The 26,192-nt window shown below is 52.4% G+C and overlaps 1 protein-coding gene across 1 annotated transcript; it reads left to right on the top strand.

Moving 5' to 3' along the window:
* The first annotated feature begins 2,824 nt into the window (after window positions 1-2,824).
* On the top strand, window positions 2,825-26,192 carry LOC143997795 (uncharacterized). The gene is made up of 4 exons (XM_077493600.1): window positions 2,825-2,913; window positions 6,997-7,123; window positions 7,999-8,100; window positions 21,909-26,192. The coding sequence occupies exons 1-4, from the start codon at window positions 2,884-2,886 to the stop codon at window positions 25,562-25,564; spliced, it is 3,915 nt and encodes a 1,304-aa protein (XP_077349726.1). The 5' UTR covers window positions 2,825-2,883; the 3' UTR covers window positions 25,565-26,192.

Raw genomic sequence — 26,192 nt, forward strand, 5'->3', positions numbered from 1 at the left:
AGAATGCTCGGGGTGAGGATGCGGATGGGGATATGGACAAGGAATGCTCGGGTGAGGATGAGGAGGGTTCGGGATGAGGACGGGGATGAGGAGGACCTAGGGCGAGGATGGGGATATGGGCGAGGAATGCTCGGGGTGAGGATGGGGATATGGACAAGGAATGCTCGGGTGATGATGAGGAGGGTTCGGGGTGAGGAGGGGGATGAGGAGGACCTGGGGCGAGGATAGGGATATGGACGAGGAGTGTTCGGGGTGAGGATGAGGAGGGTTCGGGATGAGGACGAGGATGGGGATATGGACGAGGAATGCTTGGGTGAGGATTGGGGGGTTCGGGATGGGGATATGGACAAGGAATGCTTGGGTGAGGATGAGGAGGGTTTGGATGAGGACGGTGATGAGGAGGACCTGGGGCGAGGATGGGGAGATGGACGAGGAATGCTTGGGGAGAGGACAGGGAGGGTTCGGGATGAGGACAAGGAGGGGGATATGGACGAGGAACGCTCGGGATGAGGATGGGGATATGGACGAGGAATGCTCGGGGTGAGGACGAGGAGGGTTCAGGATGAGGACAAGGATGGGGATATGGAAGTTTCGGGTGAGGACGAGGATGGGGATATGAACGGTTCGGGATGAGGACGAGGATGGGGATATGGACGAAGAAGGTTTGGGATGAGGACGAGGATGGGGATATGGACGAGGAATGCTCGGGGGGAGGGTGAGGGATGAGGACAAGGATGGGGATATGGATGAGGAACGCTCGTAGTGAGGATGGGGATATGGACGAGGAATGCTCGGGGTGAGGACGAGGAGGGTTCGGGGTGAGGACAAGGATGGGGATATGGACAAGGAATGCTCGGGGTGAGGATGGGGATATGGACGAGGAATGCTTGGGGTGAGGACGAGGAGGGTTCGGGGTGAGGACAAGGATGGGGATATGGACAAGGAATGCTCGGGGTGAGGATGGGGATATGGACGAGGAATGCTCGGGGTGAGGACGAGGATGGGGATATGGACGAGGAAGATTCGGGGGGAGGATGAGGATGGGGATATGGACGAGGAAGGATCGGGGTGAGGACGAGGATGGGGATATGGACGAGGAACGATTGGGGAGAGGACGAGGATGGGGATATGGACCGAGGAACGATTGGGGTGAGGATGGGGATATGGACGAGGAACAATTGGGGGGGGGGTTTGGGGTGAGGACGAGGATGGGGATATGGATGAGGAACGATCGAGGTGAGGACGGGGAGGGTTCGGGGTGAGGACGAGGATGGGGATATGGACGAGAAACGATCGGGGTGAGGACGGGGAGGGTTCGGAGTGAGGACGAGGATGGGGATATGGATGAGGAAGGATCGGGGTGAGGACGAGGATATGGACGAGGAACGATTGGGGTGAGGACGAGGATGGGGATATGGACGAGGAACGATTGGGGGGGGGCGGGGAGGGTTTGGGGTGAGGACGAGGATGGGGATATGGATGAGGAGCGATCGGGGTGAGGACGGGGAGGGTTCGGGGTGAGGACGAGGATGGGGATATGGACGGGGAACGATTGGGGGCGGGTTCGGGGTGAGGACAAGGATGGGGATATGGACGAGGAACGATCGGGGTGAGGACGGGGAGGGTTCGGAGTGAGGATGAGGAAGGATCGGGGTGAGGACGAGGATGGGGATATGGACGAGGAACGATTGGGGGGGGACAGGGAGGGTTCGGGGTGAGGACAAGGATGGGGATATGGACGAGGAACGATCGGGGTGAGGACGGGGAGGGTTCGGAGTGAGGATGAGGAAGGATCGGGGTGAGGACGAGGATGGGGATATGGACGAGGAACGATTGGGGGGGGGACAGGGAGGGTTCGGGGTGAGGACAAGGATGGGGATATGGACGAGGAACGATCGGGGTGAGGAGGTATTGGAGGTGTGGTCAGATAATACTCAGGATGAGTGATGTGAGCGGGGGAGGGATAACACAGGTTTAGGGAAAGTTCTCTGCTCTGAAATGAAATAAAAGGATTGGGAAGCCCCGCCCCTGAGGAGTAGACACCTTTCCTCACTGCCATAGGCTGTCATTGTGCTCAGCTCCTCTGGGGATAGCTAGACTCCTCTTCACAAGGTAAGACGGTGATTGGTTGAGATGTGGGGATGGGCGGGGTGATGGAGGACCGCCCGACTGAGCACTATTTCCTCCAATGGATACACAGTAGACTATAGAGCACATTTTCGGACACACCCTCTTCAGTATCACCCAATCACTGAGCTCCCGGTAATACGGGCTTTCTGTCCACCACACAGAACGGCTCCCAGCCCGGAATCTGGACACCGACACTGAGCAGAGACACAGCTCCACCTGTCTGAGTAGAGCCCCGCCCTCTCCAATAGTAAGGACACAAAATACGGGGGAGTGGGCGTGGCATGTTTGTGTAGGTCCCGCCCTCTTTCATATTAAGGTTGCAAAGTTTGAAGTGGGTGTAGTCTGTTAGTTTAGGCCCCGCCCTCTCCTATTGAATATCTGCAAATTATGGGGGAGTGGGTGTAGCTTGTTTGTGTAGTCCCCGCCTTCTGTCATAGAAAGATTGCGCAGTACGGGGGTGGGTGTGGTCTGTCTGCGTAGGCCCAGCCCTCTCCCCTTGCATGGTTGCTATGTACGGGGGGAGTGGGTGTGGCCTGTCTATGTAGGCCCGCCCCCTCTCAGTGTCTATAGTGACCCCCGTACACGGCGGTCAGACTCCTCCTCTGTGGGCGGAGAGCTCCTCTCTTAGGCCAGCTATCATCCAGTAGAGAGGGGGCGGGACTCATCATTGGCGCTCCGCCCATTCCGGAAAAAGTTGATTGGCTGTTGGTGAAGTGCATGCCGGGAGGGGGCGGGTTTTGCTGAGACTGCAGAATGGCCGGAGAAGAGGAGAGGATTTGTAGGGTGAGAGAGAAGGAAGGACTGTCCGTGTGTGAGAGACCCCGGGGGGAGGGGGACGGAGGATAGAAGAAGACTATAGGGGGAGGGGAGAGCAAGAAACATTCCATGCATGTGGGAGAAAACCCAAAACATGGAGAGGTGAGGGGTCCTCCTTGTGGAGGGGTGAGAGGAGGTGAGGGGTCCTCCTTGTTGAGGGGTGAGAGGAGGTGAGGGGCCCTCCTTGTTGAGGGGTGAGAGGAGGTGAGGGGTCCTCCTTGTAGAGGGGTAAGAGGAGGTGAGGGGTCCTCCTTGTTGAGGGGTGAGAGGAGGTGAGGGGTCCTCCTTGTGGAGGGGTGAGAGGAGGTGAGGGGTCCTCCTTGTTGAGGGGTGAGAGGAGGTGAGGGGTCCTCCTTGTGGAGGGGTGAGAGGAGGTGAGGGGTCCTCCTTGTGGAGGGGTGAGAGGAGGTGAGGGGTCCTCCTTGTGGAGGGGTGAGAGGAGGTGAGGGGTCCTCCTTGTTGAGGGGTGAGAGGAGGTGAGGGGTCCTCCTTGTGGAGGGGTGAGAGGAGGTGAGGGGTCCTCCTTGTTGAGGGGTGAGAGGAGGTGAGGGGTCCTCCTTGTGGAGGGGTGAGAGGAGGTGAGGGGTCCTCCTTGTGGAGGGGTGAGAGGAGGTGAGGGGTCCTCCTTGTGGAGGGAGTGAGAGGAGGTGAGGGGTCCTCCTTGTGGAGGGGGTGAGAGGAGGTGAGGGGTCCTCCTTGTGGAGGGGTGAGAGGAGGTGAGGGGTCCTCCTTGTTGAGGGGTGAGAGGAGGTGAGGGGTCCTCCTTGTTGAGGGGTGAGAGGAGGTGAGGGGTCCTCCTTGTTGAGGGGTGAGAGGAGGTGAGGGGTCCTCCTTGTGGAGGGGGTGAGAGGAGGTGAGGGGTCCTCCTTGTGGAGGGGGTGAGAGGAGGTGAGGGGTCCTCCTTGTGGAGGGGGTGAGAGGAGGTGAGGGGTCCTCCTTGTGGAGGGGGTGAGAGGAGGTGAGGGGTCCTCCTTGTGGAGGGGGTGAGAGGAGGTGAGGGGTCCTCCTTGTGGAGGGGGTGAGAGGAGGTGAGGGGTCCTCCTTGTGGAGGGGGTGAGAGGAGGTGAGGGGTCCTCCTTGTGGAGGGGGTGAGAGGAGGTGAGGGGTCCTCCTTGTGGAGGGGGTGAGAGGAGGTGAGGGGTCCTCCTTGTGGAGGGGGTGAGAGGAGGTGAGGGGTCCTCCTTGTGGAGGGGGTGAGAGGAGGTGAGGGGTCCTCCTTGTGGAGGGGGTGAGAGGAGGTGAGGGGTCCTCCTTGTGGAGGGGGTGAGAGGAGGTGAGGGGTCCTCCTTGTGGAGGGGGTGAGAGGAGGTGAGGGGTCCTCCTTGTGGAGGGGGTGAGAGGAGGTGAGGGGTCCTCCTTGTGGAGGGGTGAGAGGAGGTGAGGGGTCCTCCTTGTTGAGGGGTGAGAGGAGGTGAGGGGTCCTCCTTGTTGAGGGGTAAGAGGAGGTGAGGGGTCCTCCTTGTTGAGGGGTGAGAGGAGGTGAGGGGTCCTCCTTGTTGAGGGGTGAGAGGAGGTGAGGGGTCCTCCTTGTTGAGGGGTGAGAGGAGGTGAGGGGTCCTCCTTGTTGAGGGGTGAGAGGAGGTGAGGGGTCCTCCTTGTTGAGGGGTGAGAGGAGGTGAGGGGTCCTCCTTGTTGAGGGGTGAGAGGAGGTGAGGGGTCCTCCTTGTGGAGGGGAGGTGAGGGCCCCCCCCCTGTGTCGGGGTGAGGGGTCCCTTTGTGGCGGGGTGAGGGGTCCTCCTCGAGGGGTGAGGGGTCCCCTTGTGGCAGGGTGAGGGGTCCTCCTTGTTGAGGGGTGAGAGGAGGTGAGGGGTCCTCCTTGTGGAGGGGAGGTGGGGGGTCCTCCTCGAGGGGTGAGGGGTCCTCCTTGTTGAGGGGTGAGGGGTCCCTTGTGGCAGGGTGAGGGGTCCTCCTTGTTGAGGGGTGAGGGGCCCCTTGTGGCAGGGTGAGGGGTCCTCCTTGTTGAGGGGTGAGAGGAGGTGAGGGGTCCTCCTTGTTGAGGGGTGAGAGGAGGTGAGGGGTCCTCCTTGTTGAGGGGTGAGAGGAGGTGAGGGGTCCTCCTTGTTGAGGGGTAAGAGGAGGTGAGGGGTCCTCCTTGTTGAGGGGTAAGAGGAGGTGAGGGGTCCTCCTTGTTGAGGGGTAAGAGGAGGTGAGGGGTCCTCCTTGTTGAGGGGTAAGAGGAGGTGAGGGGTCCTCCTTGTTGAGGGGTAAGAGGAGGTGAGGGGTCCTCCTTGTTGAGGGGTGAGAGGAGGTGAGGGGTCCTCCTTGTGGAGGGGTGAGAGGAGGTGAGGGGTCCTCCTTGTGGAGGGGTGAGAGGAGGTGAGGGGTCCTCCTTGTTGAGGGGTGAGAGGAGGTGAGGGGTCCTCCTTGTGGAGGGGTGAGAGGAGGTGAGGGGGTCCTCCTTGTGGAGGGGTGAGAGGAGGTGAGGGGTCCTCCTTGTGGAGGGGTGAGAGGAGGTGAGGGGTCCTCCTTGTTGAGGGGTGAGAGGAGGTGAGGGGTCCTCCTTGTGGAGGGAGTGAGAGGAGGTGAGGGGTCCTCCTTGTGGAGGGGGTGAGAGGAGGTGAGGGGTCCTCCTTGTGGAGGGGTGAGAGGAGGTGAGGGGTCCTCCTTGTTGAGGGGTGAGAGGAGGTGAGGGGTCCTCCTTGTGGAGGGGTGAGAGGAGGTGAGGGGTCCTCCTTGTGGAGGGGGTGAGAGGAGGTGAGGGGTCCTCCTTGTGGAGGGGGTGAGAGGAGGTGAGGGGTCCTCCTTGTGGAGGGGGTGAGAGGAGGTGAGGGGTCCTCCTTGTGGAGGGGGTGAGAGGAGGTGAGGGGTCCTCCTTGTGGAGGGGGTGAGAGGAGGTGAGGGGTCCTCCTTGTGGAGGGGGTGAGAGGAGGTGAGGGGTCCTCCTTGTGGAGGGGGTGAGAGGAGGTGAGGGGTCCTCCTTGTGGAGGGGGTGAGAGGAGGTGAGGGGTCCTCCTTGTGGAGGGGGTGAGAGGAGGTGAGGGGTCCTCCTTGTGGAGGGGGTGAGAGGAGGTGAGGGGTCCTCCTTGTTGAGGGGTAAGAGGAGGTGAGGGGTCCTCCTTGTTGAGGGGTGAGAGGAGGTGAGGGGTCCTCCTTGTTGAGGGGTGAGAGGAGGTGAGGGGTCCTCCTTGTTGAGGGGTGAGAGGAGGTGAGGGGTCCTCCTTGTGGAGGGGAGGTGAGGGCCCCCCCCTGTGTCGGGGTGAGGGGTCCCTTTGTGGCGGGGTGAGGGGTCCTCCTCGAGGGGTGAGGGGTCCCCTTGTGGCAGGGTGAGGGGTCCTCCTTGTTGAGGGGTGAGAGGAGGTGAGGGGTCCTCCTTGTGGAGGGGAGGTGGGGGGTCCTCCTCGAGGGGTGAGGGGTCCTCCTTGTTGAGGGGTGAGGGGTCCCTTGTGGCAGGGTGAGGGGTCCTCCTTGTTGAGGGGTGAGGGGCCCCTTGTGGCAGGGTGAGGGGTCCTCCTTGTTGAGGGGTGAGAGGAGGTGAGGGGTCCTCCTTGTTGAGGGGTGAGAGGAGGTGAGGGGTCCTCCTTGTTGAGGGGTGAGAGGAGGTGAGGGGTCCTCCTTGTTGAGGGGTGAGAGGAGGTGAGGGGTCCTCCTTGTTGAGGGGTAAGAGGAGGTGAGGGGTCCTCCTTGTTGAGGGGTAAGAGGAGGTGAGGGGTCCTCCTTGTTGAGGGGTAAGAGGAGGTGAGGGGTCCTCCTTGTTGAGGGGTGAGAAGAGGTGAGGGGTCCTCCTTGTTGAGGGGTGAGAAGAGGTGAGGGGTCCTCCTTGTGGAGGGGTAAGAGGAGGTGAGGGGTCCTCCTTGTGGAGGGGTAAGAGGAGGTGAGGGGTCCTCCTTGTTGAGGGGTGAGAAGAGGTGAGGGGTCCTCCTTGTGGAGGGGAGGTGAGGGGCCCCCCCTGTGTCGGGGTGAGGGGTCCTCCTGGAGGGGTGAGGGGTCCCCTTGTGGCAGGGTGAGGGGTCCTCCTTGTTGAGGGGTGAGGGGCCCCTTGTGGCAGGGTGAGGGGTCCTCCTTGTGTTGGGGTGAGGGGTAACGGCTCCTCTTTCTCCTCCCCCCCCCCAGGCGGTCCTGACGTTTGATGAGGTGGCGGTTTATTTCTCTCGTGATGAATGGATGACTCTGAGCTCCTCCCAGCAGGATCTGTACCGGGCCGTCATGAAAGACAACTACCAATGTTTACTATCCACAGGTAAGGAGCTCCGCCCCCTGCGCTGTGCCTGTGGTCGGGTTGTGCATCCAGGAATGTTCTCCTCCCCTGTGGAGATCTCTGAAGCTGGTTGAGTTTAGGACTGTCAGCTGTCCAATGAGAACCTCCCATTCTTGTCACAGAGATCACTCTTATTGGCCAGGGAGTGACAGCATCTGGGTCCAGCAATTGGGGTGATGTGAGGGGTGAAGGGGTAAGAATTGGGGTGAAGGTGCAGGAATTGGGGTGATGTGAGGGGTGAAGGGGCAAGAATTGGGGTGAGGGGTGATGGTCCGGAAATTAGAGTGATGTGAGGGGGTGAAGGGGAAGCACCTGTGTCAAACACAAGGCCTGTGGGCTGGATTTCGGCTCGCCAGGTCATTTCATGTAGCCCTTGCACCCCCTTTTCTCCACCCCCACCTTGTCTCAGCAGTCGGTAGCAGAGAGGTGGACAAAGCTCCTCCACCAGATCCTGCAGCTGACCTAGTCCTCCTCTAGTCCTCCTCTAGTCCTCCTCTAGTCCTCCTCTAGTCCTCCTCTAGACCCGGCACTTTCTGTTTCTGGCCCTTTTGATTAAATCAAGTTTTTTCCCTTCCCGAGAAGAACGCGAAAAGGGGGCGCTTCTAAGTGCAGCATAAAACAAGGTTTTCTATTGCACTCAGGAGCGCCCTCTTGTGTTCTTCTCCTGTATTTCCCTTGGTCTGTGCAGGAGGACTTTGTGACCATTCTAGGATCCTTCCATGGACATGCTCCTTAGTACACGTGGCTGCTGTGGCCCCCGGGGCCTACTACTGGGTTCTTATTTATTTATTTATTTATTTTTTGCATAATGATTACTTTTCCCGTCCTGAGCCGCTCTGCTCCTTCTTCCCCCTCAGGGTGCTCCATACAGAAGCCAGAAATTCTCTGTCGTCTAGAAGATGGCGGAGAGCCGTGGTTGGCAGAAGATCGGGAGGAGAGCGAGGACGTCTCTGGTCTAGGTGAGGGCGGATCTTCTTCTTCCTTAGACTTCATATTGATGTCCACAAAGTAGACACGTTGCCGTCGCCCGCGTGTCCTACTGAGGTGGGGGGGGGGGGGGAGGGGACGACTCTTCTCTTCTACACTGTGAGCAAAGCGGGTCGTTCTATAAGCCTGTGCTGAGATACAACCCGACGCGGTTACCTCAGACTCCACCCACTGGCATCGTGTGGACAACCTGCAACGCTCTTGGCGGTTCTTATGCCCCCCCCCGCAGTAGTGAAATGTACCGAGCGGAAAGACTGTTTAGAGGTGGGGTGTCCAATCCTTTTTATTTTTTTTATGTTCAGAAAAGAATTGTGCGCAATCTCGGGGCGCACCATTCTTGGCGGCTTGTTCATACCGGGAGGTGTGTCCTCGGGGGTTGCACGTTGTTATGTACCGTATTTATCGACGTATGACACGCACCTTTTTCCCCTTAAAATCAGGGGAAAATCGCGGGTGCGTGTTATACGCCGATCCTCCGCGATTTCCGCACAATTTTTTTTGGGCTCTGGGCGGCTTTTTAGCCGCCTTCGGCCCTTCTCCACGGCCGAAAGCCGCCGAGAACTTCCGGGCACCGGCCGAGATAAACGGGACATCTCGGCGGCGCCATTTTTAAAAACATAAGCTGACATCACTGATGCACAAGGCTACAATGACGGACAAACTGCATGACAAGGCTGCAATGACAGACAGGTTGCATGACAAGGTTGCATGACGGACAGGCTGCATTGACGGACAGGCTGCATTGACGGACAAACTGCATGACAAGGCTGCAATGACGGACAGGCTGCATGACAAGGCTGCAATGACAGACAGGTTGCATGACAAGGTTGCATGACGGACAGGCTGCATTGACGGACAGGCTGCATTGACGGACAAACTGCATGACAAGGCTGCAATGACGGACAGGCTGCATGACAAGGCTGCAATGACGGACAGGTTGCATGACAAGGTTGCATGACGGACAGGCTGCAATGACGGACAGGCTGCATGACAAACTGCAATGACGGACAAACTGCATGACAAACTGCATGACAAACTGCATGACAAACTGCATGACAAGGCTGCAATGACGGACAGGCTGCAATGATGGACAGGCTGCAATGACGGACAAACTGCATGCCAAGGCTGCAATGACGGACAAACTGCATGCCAAGGCTGCAATGACGGACAAACTGCATGACAAGGCTGCAATGACAGACAGGTTGCATGACAAGGTTGCATGACAAGGTTGCAATGACGGACAGGCTGCAATGACGGACAGGCTGCAATGACGGACAGGCTGCAATGACGGACAGGCTGCAATGACGGACAGGCTGCAATGACGGACAGGTTGCATGACAAGGCTGCAATGACAGACAGGCTGCAATGACGGACAGGCTGCAATGACGGACAGGCTGCAATGACGGACAGGCTGCATGACAAGGCTGCAGATGGACACTGATAAGGCTGCATTGATGGGCATTTAAATGTAAGTTTTTTTTTTTTTTCTTTAAATTTCCCTCCTAAAAGTTTTTTCCTTAAAATTCCCTCCTAAACTTGGGGTGCGTGTTATACACCGGCACGTGTTATACGCCGATAAATACGGTACGTTCCCGCTGCATCAGTTTTTTTGTTTTTTTTTATGGGCTGCTCTAAGCCGGTGGAATTTTTTATTTTTTATTATAAATCGTGCAGCACCAAAATGAATGGTAGTGAGGCACCGTGCGTTTCAGCAGGCGAGAATTTACTAGATGTGTGTGTGTGGGGGGGGGGGGGGGTGTCATTTAACAATTAATGGCACCCTCATGTGTCTGCAAAAGGCGGTGCTGGAAAACACGCAATTTCACACATGTTCTCCACCTGGTCTGAACAAGCCCCACAATATAGTCCATGAGGCAGAGTTCAGTGATCTGTAAGTTATTAATTACCCCACCCCCCACCCCAGTACAATGCATAACCCCCCAGCACAACAAAAAAATCCCCCCCCCCCCCAGCACACATTTTGTCTCCCCTCATTTTCTCTCGACAGGAGGACAGAGCTGGGAGGAGGTGTGGACTGTGCTCTCTCCACCACGGGCAAAATACCTCTCAGATCCCCCCCCCCCCCTCAATACTACAGGAGAGTAATGACAGCAGGAGATGACATCTTCCTGCTGCTGCAGGCTGCGCTCTCTTCCTCTCAGGGAGGAGGTGAGGGCTGCGCTCTTTTCTTCTCTGTACGCAGCAGCGGGGAGAAGGCGCGGGCTGTGCTCTTCTCTGTACGCAGTAGCAAGGAGGAGGTCCGGGCTGCGCTCTCTTCTCTGTACACAGCAGCAGGGAGGTGGTGCAGGCTGTGCCCCTTCTTCCTCTCTGTACACAGCAGCATGGAGGAGGTGTGCACTGTGCTCCTTTCTCTCTGTACGCAGCAGGGAGGAGGTCAGGCTGCGTTCCTTCTTCCTCTCTACACAGCAGCAGGGAGGAGGTCAGGCTGCACTCTCTTCCTCTCTGTACACAGCAGCAGGGAGGAGGTGCGGGCTGTGCTCTCTCTTCCGCTCTGTACACAGCAGCAGGGAGGAGGTGCGGGCTGCACTCTCTCTTCCTCTCTGTACACAGCAGCAGGGAGGAGGTGCGGGCTGCACTCTCTCTTCCTCTCTGTACACAGCAGCAGGGAGGAGGTGTGGGCTGCGCTCTCTCTTCCTCTCTGTACACAGCAGCAGGGAGGAGGTGCGGGCTGCACTCTCTCTTCCTCTCTGTACACAGCAGCAGGGAGGAGGTGTGGGCTGCGCTCTCTCTTCCTCTCTGTACACAGCAGCAGGGAGGAGGTGCGGGCTGCGCTCTCTCTTCCTCTCTGTACACAGCAGCAGGGAGGAGGTGCGGGCTGCGCTCTCTCTTCCTCTCTGTACACAGCAGCAGGGAGGAGGTGCGGGCTGCGCTCTCTCTTCCTCTCTGTACACAGCAGCAGGGAGGAGGTGCGGGCTGCGCGCTCTCTTCTTCTCTGTACACAGCAGCAGGGAGTTATCCAAAACTTTTTTTTTTTCCCTTTTTGTCAATCGAGGGACACAGGAATTCAGATGTTGGCTTATACTGCCACCTTAAGGAGAATTTTTACACTGAAAAATGAAAAGAATTTAAGCAGACTCTTTAGGCTGACAGGTCAATCCCATGCCTCTCCTGGCACTCTCTTCAGCTGCTCTCTCCTCTCCTTTCTTGTCTCTCGGGGCCCCTTTCATGGTCACCTTGGGTTCATTGTACCCCTGGACCCTGTCCTTGTATCAGCTCAGCCTTTTGTAGCTGTTCCCTCACCCAGGCCACCACTCCCTTCCTCCACAAAGATTCCCTGGCCTCGGGGCATGAAAGGTATGAATGGTACTTGGTACCCCGAATAGGGATCTGAATCCTCATTGTCAGCCTGGCATGGCTGATGCTTCTAAGACCTTTGACTGGTGTTTGGCGCAGTGCTTTTTCTTGGCAGCCCATTGTGGCAAATTTTGTTGACCCGTGATGAGGGTTCGGTGATTAGGTGTTGTGGATCTTCGTGGACAACATTTCCCAGAAGGGCCTAATGATCCGGCCAGGTCTGGCTTTGTCGGGTTTCAACATTGGAAACTATCATCTGTAGGCAAGGGTACCCAACAAAATTCCTCGCTGACCACTTCGCGCCCACGCCAATTCTGGCATTTCTCTCCTACATGTAAAATTCATCATTTTTTTTTTTGCTAGAAAATTACACAGAACCCCCAAACATTATATATGTTTTTTTTTAGCAAAGACCCTAGAGAATACAATGGCGGTTGTTGCAACTTGTTATCTCGCACGGTATTTGCGCAGCAATTTTTCGAACATATTTTTTTCAGAAAAAAAAAGTTTCATGCTTAAAAAAAAAAAAAAAAAAAAAAAACAGTAAAGTTAGCCCATTTTTTTTTGCATAATGTGATGGATGAAGATACGCCGAGTAAAAAGATATCCAATTGGACGCGCTCGTGGAATGGCGCCAAACTTTAAAAATCCCCATAGGTGACGCTTTAACCACTTAATAACCGCCCTATAGCCGAATGACGGCTTTAGGGCGGTTTCTTAACTGTGGGAGGCCGTCATATGACGTCCTCCCAGAATTCCGCTCTCGCGCGCCCCCTGGGGCGCGCACTCGAGAGCATCCGTGACCGCCGGGTCCACAGGACCCGGCGCATCACGGTAAATGACGGAGTGATCACTTGTAAACAAACCGGCGTCATGTTATGACGCCGGTTCCTCCCTCCCCTCTCTGTACCGATCGGAACAGCGGAGGGGGAAGAGATCGGTGTCAGCAGCGATGTGGACTGCATCTGCAGTGCTCACATCGCTGCTTACCGAAAATTAACCCCTCAATTCCCTGCCATTACTCTGCATTACTCTGCATTACTCTGCATTACTCTGCATTACCCTGCATTACCCTGCATTACCCTGCATTACCCTGCATTACCCTGCATTACCCTGCATTACCCTGCATTACTCTGCATTACCCTGCATTACTCTGCATTACTCTGCATTACCCTGCATTACTCTGCATTACTCTGCATTACTCTGCATTACTCTGCATTACTCTGCAATACCCTGCCATTACTCTGCAATACCCTGCAACGCTCTGCAACGCTCTGCAATGCCCTGCAACACTCTGCAATGCTCTGCAACACCCACCAATACCCTGCAACACCCGCCAATACCGTGCAATGCTCTGCAACACCCTCCAATATCCTGCAATGCTCTGCAACGCAATACTCTGCAACGCCATACTCTGATATACCCAGCCATAGTCGGTGATACCCTGCAATACCCAGCCATAGACACCCCCCCTCCCGCCGCCCTCCGGTGCTTCTACCAACTCGCCAATACTATCAAATCCAGAATCCTTTTTTTTTTTTTTTTTTTTTTTTCAGGCTTCCCAGCCTAGAGGTGAGATGCGGGTCTTATTGACGCCACATCTCACTGTAAAGAGGACCTGTCATGCCATATTCCTATTACAAGGGATGTTTACATTCCTTGTAATAGGAATAAAAGTGATCAAAAAATTTATTTTTGGGGAAAAAAATGTCAAACTAAAATAAATAAAGTAAAATGAACAATAACATTTTTTTTTTTTTTTTTTTTAAAGCTCCCCTGTCCCCATGTGCTCGCATGCAGAAGCGAACGCATACGTAAGTCCCGCCCACATATGAAAACGGTGTTCAAACCACACATGTGAGGTATCGCTGCGTACGTTGGAGCGAGAGCAATAATTCTAGCCCTAGACCTCCTCTGTAACTCAAAACATATAACCAGTAAAAAAAAAAAAAAAATCGTCGCCTATGGGGATTTTCAAGTAGCGACGTTTGGCGCCATTCCACGAGCCTGTGCAATTTTGAAGAGTGACATGTTAGGTATCGATTTACTCAGCGTAACTTCATCTTTCACATTATGCAAAAATTGGGCTAACTTTACTGTGTTTTTTTTTTTTTTTTTTTTTAAGCACAAAACAGTTTTTTTTCCAAAAAAAAGCATTCGAAAAATTGCTGCGCAAATACCGTGCGAGATAAAAAGTTGCAACGACCACCATTGTATTCTCCAGGGTGTTTGCTAAAAAAACATATATAATGTTTTGGGATTCTATGTAATTTTCTAGCAAATAAATGATGATTTTTACATGTAGGAGAGAAATGTCAGAATTGTCCTGGGTGCTCCAGAACGCCTGATGGCGCTCCCTGCATGTTGGGCCTCTGTATGTGGCCGCACTGTGTAAAAGTCTCACACATGTGGTATCGCCGTACTCGGGAGTAATAGCAGAATGTGTTTTGGGGTGTAATTTGTGGTATGCATATGCTGTGTGAGAAATAAACTGATAATATGACAATTTTGTGGAAAAAAAAAAAAAAAAAAAAAGGAAAAAAAATCTTGATTTTGCAAAGAATTATGGGAAAAAATGACAACTTCAAAAAACTCATCATGCCTCTTACTAAATACCTTGGAATGTCTTCTTTCCAAAAAGGGGTCATTTGGGGGGTATTTGTACTTTTCTGGCATGTTGGGGTCTCAAGAATTGAAATAGGCCGTCAGTACTTCAGGTGTGATCAATTTTCAGATATTGGCACCACAGCTTGTGGACTCTATAACTTTCACAAAGACCAAATAATATCCACCAATTTGTACTTATTTTTACCAAAGATATGTAGTGGTATAAATTTTGGCCAAAATTTATGAAGAAAAAATTACTAATCTGCTAAATTTTATAACGGAAATGAAGAAAAATCAATTTTTTTACAGAATTTTCTGTATTTTTTCTTTTATAGCACAAAAAATAAAAAACTCAGCGGTGATTAAATACCACCGAAAGAAAGCTCCATTTGTGTGAAAAAAGACAAAAATTTCATATAGGTCCAGTGTTGCATGACTGAGTAATTGTCATTCAAAATGTGAGAGCACCGAAAGCTGAAAATTGGTCTGGTTATTAAGGGTGTTTAAGTGCCCAGTGGTCAAGTGGTTAAAATTTTTTTTTTTTTTTTTTTTTTTTTACTGGTTACATGTTTTGAGTTACAGAGGGGGTCTAGTGCTAGAATTATTACTCTCGCTCCAACGTTCGCAGCAATACCTCACATGTGGGTTTGCACACCGTTTTCATATGTGAGCGGGACTTACGTATGCGTTTGCTTCTGCGTACGAGCTCACGGGGACAGGGGCGCTTACATTTTTTTTTTTTTTTTTTATTGTTTTACTTTAATTTTTTTTTATTTTTTTTTGACACTTTGGAATAAAAGTAATCAAATTTAATTAATTTTTTTATTGTTAATTTTACATTTTTTTTTTTTTTTTTTTTTTTTTTTGAAGTGTCAAACAAAAAAAAAAGTAAAATTAACAATAAAAAAAAAAAAAATTAAATTTGATTACTTTTATTCCTAAGTGTCAAACAAAAAAATAAAAAATAAAAGTAAAATTAACAATAAAAAAAAAAATAAACAAATAAAAAATAAATTTAAATTTGATCACTTTTATTCCTATTACAAGGAATGTAAACATCCCTTGTAATAGGAATATGGCACGATCGGACCTATTTACAGTGAGATATGGGGGGGGGTCAATAAGACCCCATATCTCGCCTCTAGGCTGGGAAGCCTGAAATAAAAAAATAAATAAAAATAATAATAAAATAAACGATCCTGGCTTCCCAGCCAAGGTGGCGCCGTTATTTTGAATGCAGAGGCCGGGCGTGACGTCATAACATCGCGCCCCGGCCTCCGAACGATCATAGAGACTCCGGGGACGATCTGATCCACTGGAAATCTCTCTTAATACCATCCGGGGGGGCGGCGGATCCTGTGACCGACCCACCGATGGAAGCAGTGAGTCGGTAGAAGCACCGGAGGGCGGCGGGAGGAGGAGGAGGGGGGGGGGGGACGTCCCTTCCCGCCACCTGTAAGAACGATCAAGCGGCGGAACAGCCGCTATGATCATTCTTGTGGTGCAGGGAATCGCCGGCTGAAAATGCCGATATCTGAATGATGTCTGTAGCCTCAGGCATCATTCAGATATAACCCCCGAAATTTGAGGCCGTCCCAGGACGTCCTTCCGGCGCGAAGTGGTTAAAGGCGGCAGGTTGTTTACCTTTTTGGAACCCTTGTCATCTGACAGTGAGAGACCCCGTTTTCCACCTTCGTAGAAGCATTGGGGGGACCTTCCTCTCAGAGATGTCCCCTTTTCTGCATACTAGTCTACTTCGACTGCCTTCTTTGCTGTTGGCATGCCAAGTTTCTGAACGTTTCTAACGTGTCTGCCTGTATGGAGCAGATAGTCTCTGGCGTGGTCATTCAGAGTTTTTGGTGTGGCTGGTAGCGATTCAAACAAAGATTGGGGCTGCTTTCTGGACCTCCAGAACCAGTGGTTCCTTCTGCATCATTGGATCCCACTTCTCATGCAGGACCCCTGTTTTGGACTCCGTTGGACACCATCTAGCTGCTGGCTGTGTATGTGTACAAAGTGTATGGTTTAGGGGGCTCTTTACGGACAGAGTGCACGGTTTAGGGGCGTGCTACCTAAAGCACCCCAAAGCTTCTCCCTCCCCTAGTGCCTCCTTGGATTGTCCGCAGGCAGAGCACACTAGTCTACTGACAGGACCATTGAAAGCCTTAGGGCCGGTTCACACTGCAGGCGCGGCGAGGCGTCTCCGACTTGCCTCGCCGCGACCTCAGCGGCGACTTGCAGATGACTTCTGTATAGAAGTCAATGCAAGTCGCCCCCGAAGTCGCCCAGAAGTAGTACAGGAACCTTTTTTCTGAGTCGGAGCGACTCGAGTCGCTCCTCTCAGAACGGTTCCATTATACAGAACGGGGGCGACTTGCGGGAGCGAGGCGAGGCGAGCCGTGTCGCCTCGCCTCGCCCGCTGTGTGAACCGGCCCTAAGGGTCCGTTCACACAGGGGCACCACGACTTTGATCGAGACTTTGGGAGGCAACTTGGACACGACTTGAGTATGAATCACAGCACGACTTGAGGCAACTTACAAGGCAACTTGAAGTTGCTTCCAGGAGAGGAGACTTTGCCAGTGGCCAATCACATAATAATCAGCTCTGTGGGGGGGGGGGAGGGGTTTGCCTAGAAAACTATTTTTACTTCCTGGAAAGTTGCTTCAGTTAAGACCGGGGATCCGACTTGGAGGCAACTTCTATTGAAATCAATGGGTACCTGTCGCCTAGAAGTCGGATTGAAGTCGTACAGGAACCTTTTCTGAAGTCGGAGCAACTTCAGTAGTGTGCATTAAGACGGCTCTCATTCACTTACATTGATTTTATCATGTTGCGCGACTTGAGGCAACTTGGGGCGACTTCAAGTCGGATCCAAAGTTGCTCCTGTGTGAATGGACTCTTAGGGCCGGTTCACACAGCGAGGCGAGGCGAGGCGACACGGCTCGCCTCGCCTCGCTCCCGCAAGTCGCCCCCATTCAGTACTATGGAACCGTTCTGAGAGGAGCGACTCGAGTCGCTCCGACTCAGAAAAAAGGTTCCTGTACTACTTCGGGGCGACTTCGGGGGCGACTTGCATTGACTTCTATACAGAAGTCCTCTGCAAGTCGCCGCTGAGCTCCCCGCAGGTCGCGGCGAGGTAAGTCGGAGACGCCTCGCCGCGCATCGCTGTGTGAACTGGCCCTTACTGTTTTTTGGGGAACCAGTCAACCTGGGATTAGGGCCAGTTGTGTCCGGGTTGCGGTACGTTCAGGGGTGTGCTATGTTCAGGTACAAGGTTCTTCTTTCTTGGCGGATTTGCAGCCTCTTGAAGAAGGTCCTTCTTGTTTAAACCCTATCCTTAGTTTTTCCCTTCAAAAATACAAATTTACTAAAATTCCTCTCCCTAGCCCCAGGAATGCTGACTCTCTTTGCTGGATTTGGGGGGGGGGGTTAAGAGCATTGTGGACCTATGATTTGAGGCCAGAGAAAGTTGGGTTTTGTTGCAGTAGGTTCTCTCTGGGCTTGCCCAGAGTCGCCTATCGCATACAAGAGAGGATGTATTCGGATCATCTGGTTGTACCCATCCTGCTAGTCTGAGACTAAGGCCCACCTCTAATCTCCTGCCTACCCCCACGGGGGGTGCTTTCATGCGCTCTACTCTTTCAGTCATGATGGCTTCATGGGATTGAAATTGCTAAATTCTCTGGTACTATTAGGAGTCACCGCACCCCTTGAAGGTGATTCAGGGGATTCCCTGGTGAGTCTTGCCTAGTTGTCTGGACAGACAATCTCTTTAGACACCTGACTTCTTGATCCCAGGAGGTCAGGTATGTAAAGGCTTAGGGCCCTCCCACTTAGATCTGCTGGTCTTCTCACCGGAACCTGTTTTGTCTTAGGCCGCGTACACACGGGCGGACTGTTCGCCCAACTTTGTCCGCTGAACAGTGTTTCAGCGGACAGTCCGCTCGTGTGTGGGCTTCAGCGGACAGTCTGACGAATAAAGTTTTTCGGAATTTCCGTAAGACAGTCCGCTGAAACTTGGTTTCAGCGGACAGTCCGCTCGTGTGTAGGCTAGTTCGACAAACTAAGTTTCGCGCATGCTCAGAAAGGATTTACACGGCGAAGGTTGCATTGCAGTGTATTGGACGTCGTATTTTTCGTCCCGTCGTACGTGCTGTACACGTCATCGCGCACGCTTTCAGCGGACTGTTCGTTCATCGTGTGTGGTCAAGTCCGCTCATGCAAATTTTGAGCGGACTGTTTGTCGGATTGTTTGACAAACTAAGTTGGGCGAACAGTCCGCCCGTGTGTACGCGGCCTTAGGTTACCTTGCAGGGTCTGTTCCTTTTAAGGTGCTTGGCTCCATTCCTTGTTGACTACCTTCAGATTTTGGGTCTTTTCTTCCCTACATACCAGCTTGTTCCACCTATTTTGGTGTGTTCTGGTCAATCGCAATCAGCTTCTGACTTACTCTAGATTTCGGTGCTCTCTTCCATGTGGAGCCATTCCTCCCTCTCTGGTGGTGGCTTTTTCAATATCGGTCATGAGCCTCCCATTTATTTCCATGTCCTCTCTTTGGCCATCTTGGCAGGTTACCATACCTGAAGGGGGTTTGGCATCATTTGGTAACAGATTTGGGCATTGTTGTGTTTTTTTAGGTGGCTTATGGAATGCAGATCACCCCCAGTTCTGTTTAGTTGTTGCCTGTTAGTGGTTGTTGCCGAGTTGCTTACTCTCTCTCTCCTTTTGAACTGCTTTTGGACATCTCGACTGTATTTTGGATTCCTGTATTCCTCAACAGATGAGAAAATTGAATTTTTATACAAACCCTAAAATCCTGTCTATTGAGGGACACAGGTCCCCACCCCGTCTGTTTGATTCATACTCTTGGTACTGCTTGCTGCTAATTGAGACATGCTGGGTAGAGGAGGGATTATAAAACAACAAAAAGAGGGTCCCCCCCGATCTAGCACATTACCACAATTTTTATTAAATAAAAGTGACAAGTAATATACTCAAACGCATGACCTGCACAAGCATATCACAAGATGCAAATGAGACCTCCTCCAAGTCCACAGAGCTCAGGTGATGGCATGGGAAGACCTCAAGGCATCCAAAAGGGCTTGCACATTTTGGGGGTCAAACCCCCTTTCCTCAGAGCCAGGGGGCTTGACCCTCGAAACGTTTAAGCCATTTTGGATGCTTTGAGGTCATTCTCGCCTGTGCATGTCATGCGTTTTGTGAGTATATTACTTGTCCCTTTTTATTAAAAAAACAAAAAACAAAATGTGTAATGTTATTGCGCTTAGGTCGGTTCATCCTCTTTGTTGGTGTTTACTAGTATATGAAAGGATACCCACAGTCCTGGGGGGGCAGCAAGACGCTTTGCACTGTACCTGTAAGCCGATTTAAGTGGAGACTCCATCAGGTCCTTAACCACTTCAGACCCAGGTCCTTAAGCACCACAACTCAAGCACAGGAGGTTTTTTTTTGGTCTAGAGGAGGGGTTACCCTGGGCTGGTTAATTTTTTATTTTTTTTGCCCAGTGTCAGATGCCCCTATAGGTAGCAGTATAACCCAACACTATCTGTATTCCTGTCTCCTTCAATGGAAAAAAAAAAAAAGTTTTCACACGAAGTACAAAAAATCTATATGTTTCGTTTTGAAAGGGTTTGAAGCTCTGGCGGGTTTATTTTGGTGTCTCTGTCCTAGTAGTCCAGTTGACTATTGTTACTGTAACAGAAAGTGGTGAGGAATCACAAAATTTTGATTTGTCTCCAGGAGAAAAAGTGAGGGGAAATATTTCAACAAGGACATCAGTTCCAGTGTCCTTTTTATCTGAGAAGGGGACTCTCCTTCCGATGGCCGGTTATCTGAGAAGGGGACTCTCCTCCCGATGGCGGGTTATCTGAGAAGGGGACTCTCCTCCCGATGGCTGGTTATCTGAGAAGGGGACTCTCCTCCCGATGGCTGGTTATCTGAGAAGGGGACTCTCCTCCCGATGGCCGGGTTATCTGAGAAGGGGACTCTCCTTCCGATGGCCGGTTATCTGAGAAGGGGACTCTCCTTCCGATGGCCGGTTATCTGAGAAGGGGACTCTCCTCCCGATGGCCGGGTTATCTGAGAAGGGGACTCTCCTCCCGATGGCCGGTTATCTAAGAAGGGGACTCTCCTCCCGATGGCCGGTTATCTGAGAAGGGGACTCTCCTCCGATGGCCGGTTATCTGAGAAGGGGACTCTCCTCCCGATGGCCGGTTATCTGAGAAGGGGACTCTCCTCCCGATGGCCGGTTATCTGAGAAGGGGACTCTCCTCCCGATGGCCGGTTATCTGAGAAGGGGACTCTCCTCCCGATGGCCGGTTATCTGAGAAGGGGACTCTCCTCCCGATGGCCGGTTATCTGAGAAGGGGACTCTCCTCCCGATGGCCGGTTATCTGAGAAGGGGACTCTCCTCCGATGGCCGGTTATCTGAGAAGGGGACTCTCCTCCCGATGGCCGGTTATCTGAGAAGGGGACTCTCCTCCCGATGGCCGGTTATCTGAGAAGGGGACTCTCCTCCCGATGGCCGGTTATCTGAGAAGGGGACTCTCCTCCCGATGGCCGGTTATCTGAGAAGGGGACTCTCCTCCCGATGGCCGGTTATCTGAGAAGGGGACTCTCCTCCCGATGGCCGGTTATCTGAGAAGGGGACTCTCCTTCCGATGGCCGGTTATCTGAGAAGGGGACTCTCCTCCCGATGGCCGGTTATCTGAGAAGGGGACTCTCCTCCCGATGGCCGGTTATCTGAGAAGGGGACTCTCCTCCCGATGGCCGGTTATCTGAGAAGGGGACTCTCCTCCCGATGGCCGGTTATCTGAGAAGGGGACTCTCCTCCGATGGCCGGTTATCTGAGAAGGGGACTCTCCTCCCGATGGCCGGTTATCTGAGAAGGGGACTCTCCTCCCGATGGCCGGTTATCTGAGAAGGGGACTCTCCTCCCGATGGCCGGTTATCTGAGAAGAGGACTCTCCTCCCGATGGCCGGTTATCTGAGAAGGGGACTCTCCTCCCGATGGCCGGTTATCTGAGAAGGGGACTCTCCTCCCGATGGCCGGTTATCTGAGAAGGGGACTCTCCTCCCGATGGCCGGTTATCTGAGAAGGGGACTCTCCTCCCGATGGCCGGTTATCTGAGAAGGGGACTCTCCTCCCGATGGCCGGTTATCTGAGAAGGGGACTCTCCTTCCGATGGCCGGTTATCTGAGAAGGGGACTCTCCTCCCGATGGCCGCTTATCTGAGAGGGGGACTCTCCTCCCGATGGCCGGTTATCTGAGAGGGGGACTCTCCTCCGATGGTCGTTATCTGAGAAGGGGACTCTCCTCCCGATGGCCGGTTATCTGAGAAGGGGACTCTCTTCCCGATGGCCGGTTATCTGAGAAGGGGGCTCTCCTCCGATGGCCGGTTATCTGAGAAGGGGGCTCTCCTCCGATGGCTGGTTATCTGAGAAGGGGACTCTCCTCCCGATGGCCGCTTATCTGAGAAGGGGACTCTCCTCCCGATGGCCGGTTATCTGAGAAGGGGACTCTCCTCCCGATGGCCGCTTATCTGAGAAGGGGACTCTCTTCCCGATGGCCGGTTATCTGAGAAGGGGACTCTCCTTCATTATGGAGAGGTTTCCTCTCACTCATGGACAGGAAGTGAAGACAAATTTCCTAATTCGGAGGGCAAAAAAACACATCTGACAGGGTTGTTGCTATTCCCTTCTGTTTTCAAAATGGGGGGGGGGGCAAAATTGTATTTGTTTTCAGATTTTAATTTTGTTTGTGACCTTTTTGTTGCTATCACAGAATAAACAATTATCGTGGATAATAATTATCCTTTTTAATGTCTCTCCTGATAGGTGGATCCATTAAGCAAGAAGCTGGAGATGGATGTGATAATCCGGGGCTCGGCAAAATGCTTCATTATGAAGATCTGGCTGATAACATCCCGCCTTCGGGGATAAAGGTGGAAGAGGAGACGCTTGAGTCCCCCTATCATAGCATCACGTCTGAGGTGACCCCCGAAGACAAACCTCATATCTGTTGTCATTGTGGGAAAAACTTCAGCTGCTACCAAACAGTTGAGAGGCATCAAAGTTGCTGCAATATGAAGAGACCCAGATGGAGCTCTTCCTGCAACTCTACAAACAACACCGACCTGCTAAAACACAAGTCTCCGTCTCCTCAGGGGCAGTCCTCTCCGATCAGCCACCAGCGGGCTCTTGATATCAATAGGCCTTACAAGTGCCTGCTGTGCCCTAAAACATACACTCAGAGGTCCACCTTAACAAAGCACCTCAGGACGCACACCGGGCACAGGCCTTATCGGTGTACCGTCTGCGGCAAGTCTTTCATTCAAAACTCGGACCTGGTGAAACACCATCGTACCCACACTGGGGAAAAGCCTTACAGCTGCTCCATTTGCGATAAACGGTTTGCGGAGAGTTCCTCTTTGATGAAACACAAGAGGACGCACAATGGCGATCGCCCTTACCATTGCGCCGAGTGCCCGAGAAGCTTCACCTCCAAGACCGTCCTTGTTAGACACATGACGGTTCATACAAAGTTTTCTGACAAAGTGCGAAGCAGAGCAGAACAGAAGCCCAAGCAAGAACAAATTCCCCCAAAAGATTCTCCTTTCACCTGCGCTCATTGTGGAAAGTCTTTCAGGCATCGGACGTCGTTTGTTCGGCACCAACAGGTGCACTCGAGGCAGAGATCCTTCCAGTGTCTGCAGTGTGAGAAGGCCTTCATCCAAAACTCGGACCTGAAAAAGCATATGTGGACCCACTCTGGAGAGCGGCCTTTCCAGTGCCAGGAGTGCCACAAAGGGTTTATTCAAAGGTCAGACCTGGTGAAGCATCATCGGACGCACACAGGGGAACGACCCTATCCGTGCACGCTCTGCCAGAAGACGTTTGCCGAAAAGTCAGCTTTATCCAAACACCAGAAGGTCCATAGCAAAGATAAACCCCACAAGTGTACCGAATGCGGGAAAGGCTTCATCCAAAGGTCAACCTTAATATTACATCAGAGGAGCCACACCGGGGAACGGCCATTTTCCTGTCTTCAGTGCAGTCGGCGCTTCATGCAGAAGTCGGATCTTCTGAAACACCAGAGAGTCCATGTTAGACAACAGAGCACGGCTACGAACAGCTCGGCGGATGGCGTTTCTCTCTCTTACGAATGTGAGTGCAGTCAGACCTTCAACCAGTTGTCAAGGTTTTTAAAGCACAAAAAGCTGCACTGCAATGACCAGCTCTTTCGGTGCCTAGACTGCAACATTAGCTTTATTCAGAAGTCCACATTTTTGAGACATTGCCGGAGCCACCGCGCAGAGAGACACCATTGTTGTGTCTTGTGCCAAAAGAGTTTCGAACGGAAAAGCGACCTCCAAAAACACTGGAGGACTCACGATGGACAGAGCCCTTACTCGTGCCAATACTGTGGTAAGACCTTCACAGGGAGGTCTACTATCATTAAACACATTAGATGGCACACGGGGGAAAGGGCATACCAGTGCAACGTCTGTGAGAAAGCCTTCATCCATCGTTCTTCCTTAAACAAGCACATGAGGACTCACATGGGGCAAAAACCTTATCCCTGTGACCAGTGCAGGAAAAGCTTCATCCAAAACTCTGACCTGGTCAAACACCAAAGAATTCACAGTGGTGAGAAGCCTTATCACTGCCCCGAATGTAATAAAAGGTTCACGGAAGGCTCGTCGCTGGCCAAACATCGTAGGACACACTCCGGGCAGAGGCCGTACCACTGTCCGCATTGCAAAAGAACCTTCAAACAAAGTTTGGATTTGGTCAAGCACCTCGAGGTCCACTCTACAGAGACCCCTCCCGCCGCTACCGCCTTCCATGAGATTGTCCTCATGGACCCCGTTAAACCCAACACCACTGAGCAGAAAAGCCTTCTGCACCAGTGCCCGGAATGTGACAAAACCTTCCCCAACAAAACCAGCCTTAAAAAACATCTCCGAACCCACAACACGGAGAGACAGTACTTGTGCGACCGATGTCCCAAGAGCTTCTTCCAAACTTCCGATTTGGTGAAACATCTTCGAACCCACACAGGGGTTCGCCCATACCAATGTACAGAGTGCAACAAGGGTTTCATCCAGAGGTCGGACCTGGTGAAGCACCAAAGGATTCACTCCGGTGAAAAGCCTTTCCAGTGCCCCGAGTGTTACAAGAGTTTTACTGAGGCGTCCTCGTTGGCCAAACACCGGAGGATTCACAACAGAGTCCAGCCGTATCCGTGCAGCGAGTGTGGAAAGGGCTTCAGCTGCAGCTCCAACCTTCATAGACACCTGAAATGGCACGTCGACCAAAAACAGCAGAGCTCTGAATTTTTAGAAGGGATATCTATAATCACCGTTGGTCACGATGACAAAAATGGTGAAGAAGCTCTACCACCGAACCAGCGCACGGCGGAAGTTAGCAGAGCGAGGTCGTTTCCATGTAGTGAGTGCGGGAAGACCTTCGGCCACCGGTCGGTGCTCGTTAAACATTTACGTATTCATACAGGGGAACGGCCTTATGTCTGTAATGTGTGCAATAAAGGCTTCATCCAGAATTCGGATCTCGTAAAACATTACCGTACGCACACCGGAGAACGCCCGTATAGCTGCAGCGACTGCGGTAGAAGCTTCATTGAGAAGTCCAGCTTGGCTAAACACCAGCAAAAGCACCTTACTCCTCCTGGGACCGAAATGAAGGGAAGCGCTCTCTCTGTTCCCTCCAATGTGCACCAGCCGGTCACGTATTGGGGAGAGTCCGAGGATGACCCCGGAAGTTTAGTACCAAAGTTCCATGCGGGTTCTGTGGTGGCCAGGCCTTTCGGCAGCTTAAAGAGCATCCTCTCATCTTCAGGGGAGTGCAAGATGGCAGTCAAGAAGACTAAAGTGTATGCTTGTCTGCACTGCGATCAAACTTTCACCGACAACTCCACTTTCCGGGTCCACAAGGCGACTCACAGAGCCCAGCAGCCTCATACTTGTACCGTGTGCGGCAAGGTGGTCAGCCAGCGGTCGGCGCTGGTCAAACACATGCGGTCGCACACCGGCGACAAGCCTTACCGGTGCCTCGTCTGCCAGAAGGGATTCATCCAGAACTCCGACCTGGTGAAGCATCTCCGCACCCACACGGGCGAAAAACCCTACAAATGCGACTTCTGCGACAAGCGGTTCATCGACCGCTCGGCGGTAGTAAAACACTCGAGGACGCACAGCGGGGAGCGGCCATACAAGTGCGAAGAATGCACGAGGGGCTTTGTACAGAAGTCGGATTTGGTGAAGCACTTGAGGACGCACACGGGAGAATGTCCGTATTTCTGCCAGTTATGTGGCAAGACGTTTAGGTCCCATGCTGCTTCTCTGAAGCACCAACATGTGTGCAATATGGCCGTCAAGGAGGACAGTCCACTGCTCTACACTTCTGAGGGGTCCTACACTGACCATGCCACTTCAAACACTTTGTACAGCTTAGAGACTTATCGGCTTTGATAAATGGCTTGGAAGGACAAAAATAATAACAAACACAATGTAGTTTATACAGGTGTATACAAACAAGGATGTTCGAAATTGATATGGTCTACGTGTTTCACGGAGAACTCTGCTTCCTCAGGACCCTGTACCTCATGAATGAGGAAATTACACTTGTGCTGAAATAAATCAAATCAATACACGATGGAACCAAGATAATAGGTGGGGGGTTCCATCCACATCGCTATGAAGGGTTTTATCTCTTCCAATACCCCCCCATTTGTTTTGTTTTTTATTTATTCATTGGAGTGGGTCTTATGTGCTTCTTTTGTAGTTTTATTTGTTGGCTTCTATTTATATTATGTTGGTTTCACCATGTATCTATTTTGATTGATATTTAGTAATTGCTTCCTCCCGAACCCTGTATGCCTTGCATTACAAAATCAAATGGATGCATGATGGAACCACGATAATATAAACAGAAGCCAACCAATAACTGCAAAAGAAGCAAGAGACTAAAAAACTGATATTATACAGGCATATACAAACAAGAAAGTTGGAAAATTGATATGCTCTACGTGTTTCGCTGAGAACTTTGCTTCCTCAGGACCCTGTACTCCTTGAACGAAGAAGAGTTCTCCGCAAAATG

The sequence above is a fragment of the Lithobates pipiens genome, unplaced genomic scaffold (genome assembly GCF_037356315.1).
Source record: "Lithobates pipiens isolate NorthernLeopardFrog02 unplaced genomic scaffold, aLitPip1_a1.2 Scaffold_19, whole genome shotgun sequence".
Lineage (NCBI taxonomy): Eukaryota > Metazoa > Chordata > Amphibia > Anura > Ranidae > Lithobates > Lithobates pipiens.

Bases quoted from the DNA above. Each gene is read 5' to 3' on its own strand.
- LOC143997795 (XM_077493600.1), top strand. From the start codon at position 2,884: ATGGCCGGAGAAGAGGAGAGGATTTGTAGG. The intron at 7,124-7,998 runs GTAAGGAGCTCC...CTTCCCCCTCAG, and splicing joins CCAATGTTTACTATCCACAG to GGTGCTCCATACAGAAGCCA. The intron at 8,101-21,908 runs GTGAGGGCGGAT...CTCTCCTGATAG, and splicing joins CGAGGACGTCTCTGGTCTAG to GTGGATCCATTAAGCAAGAA.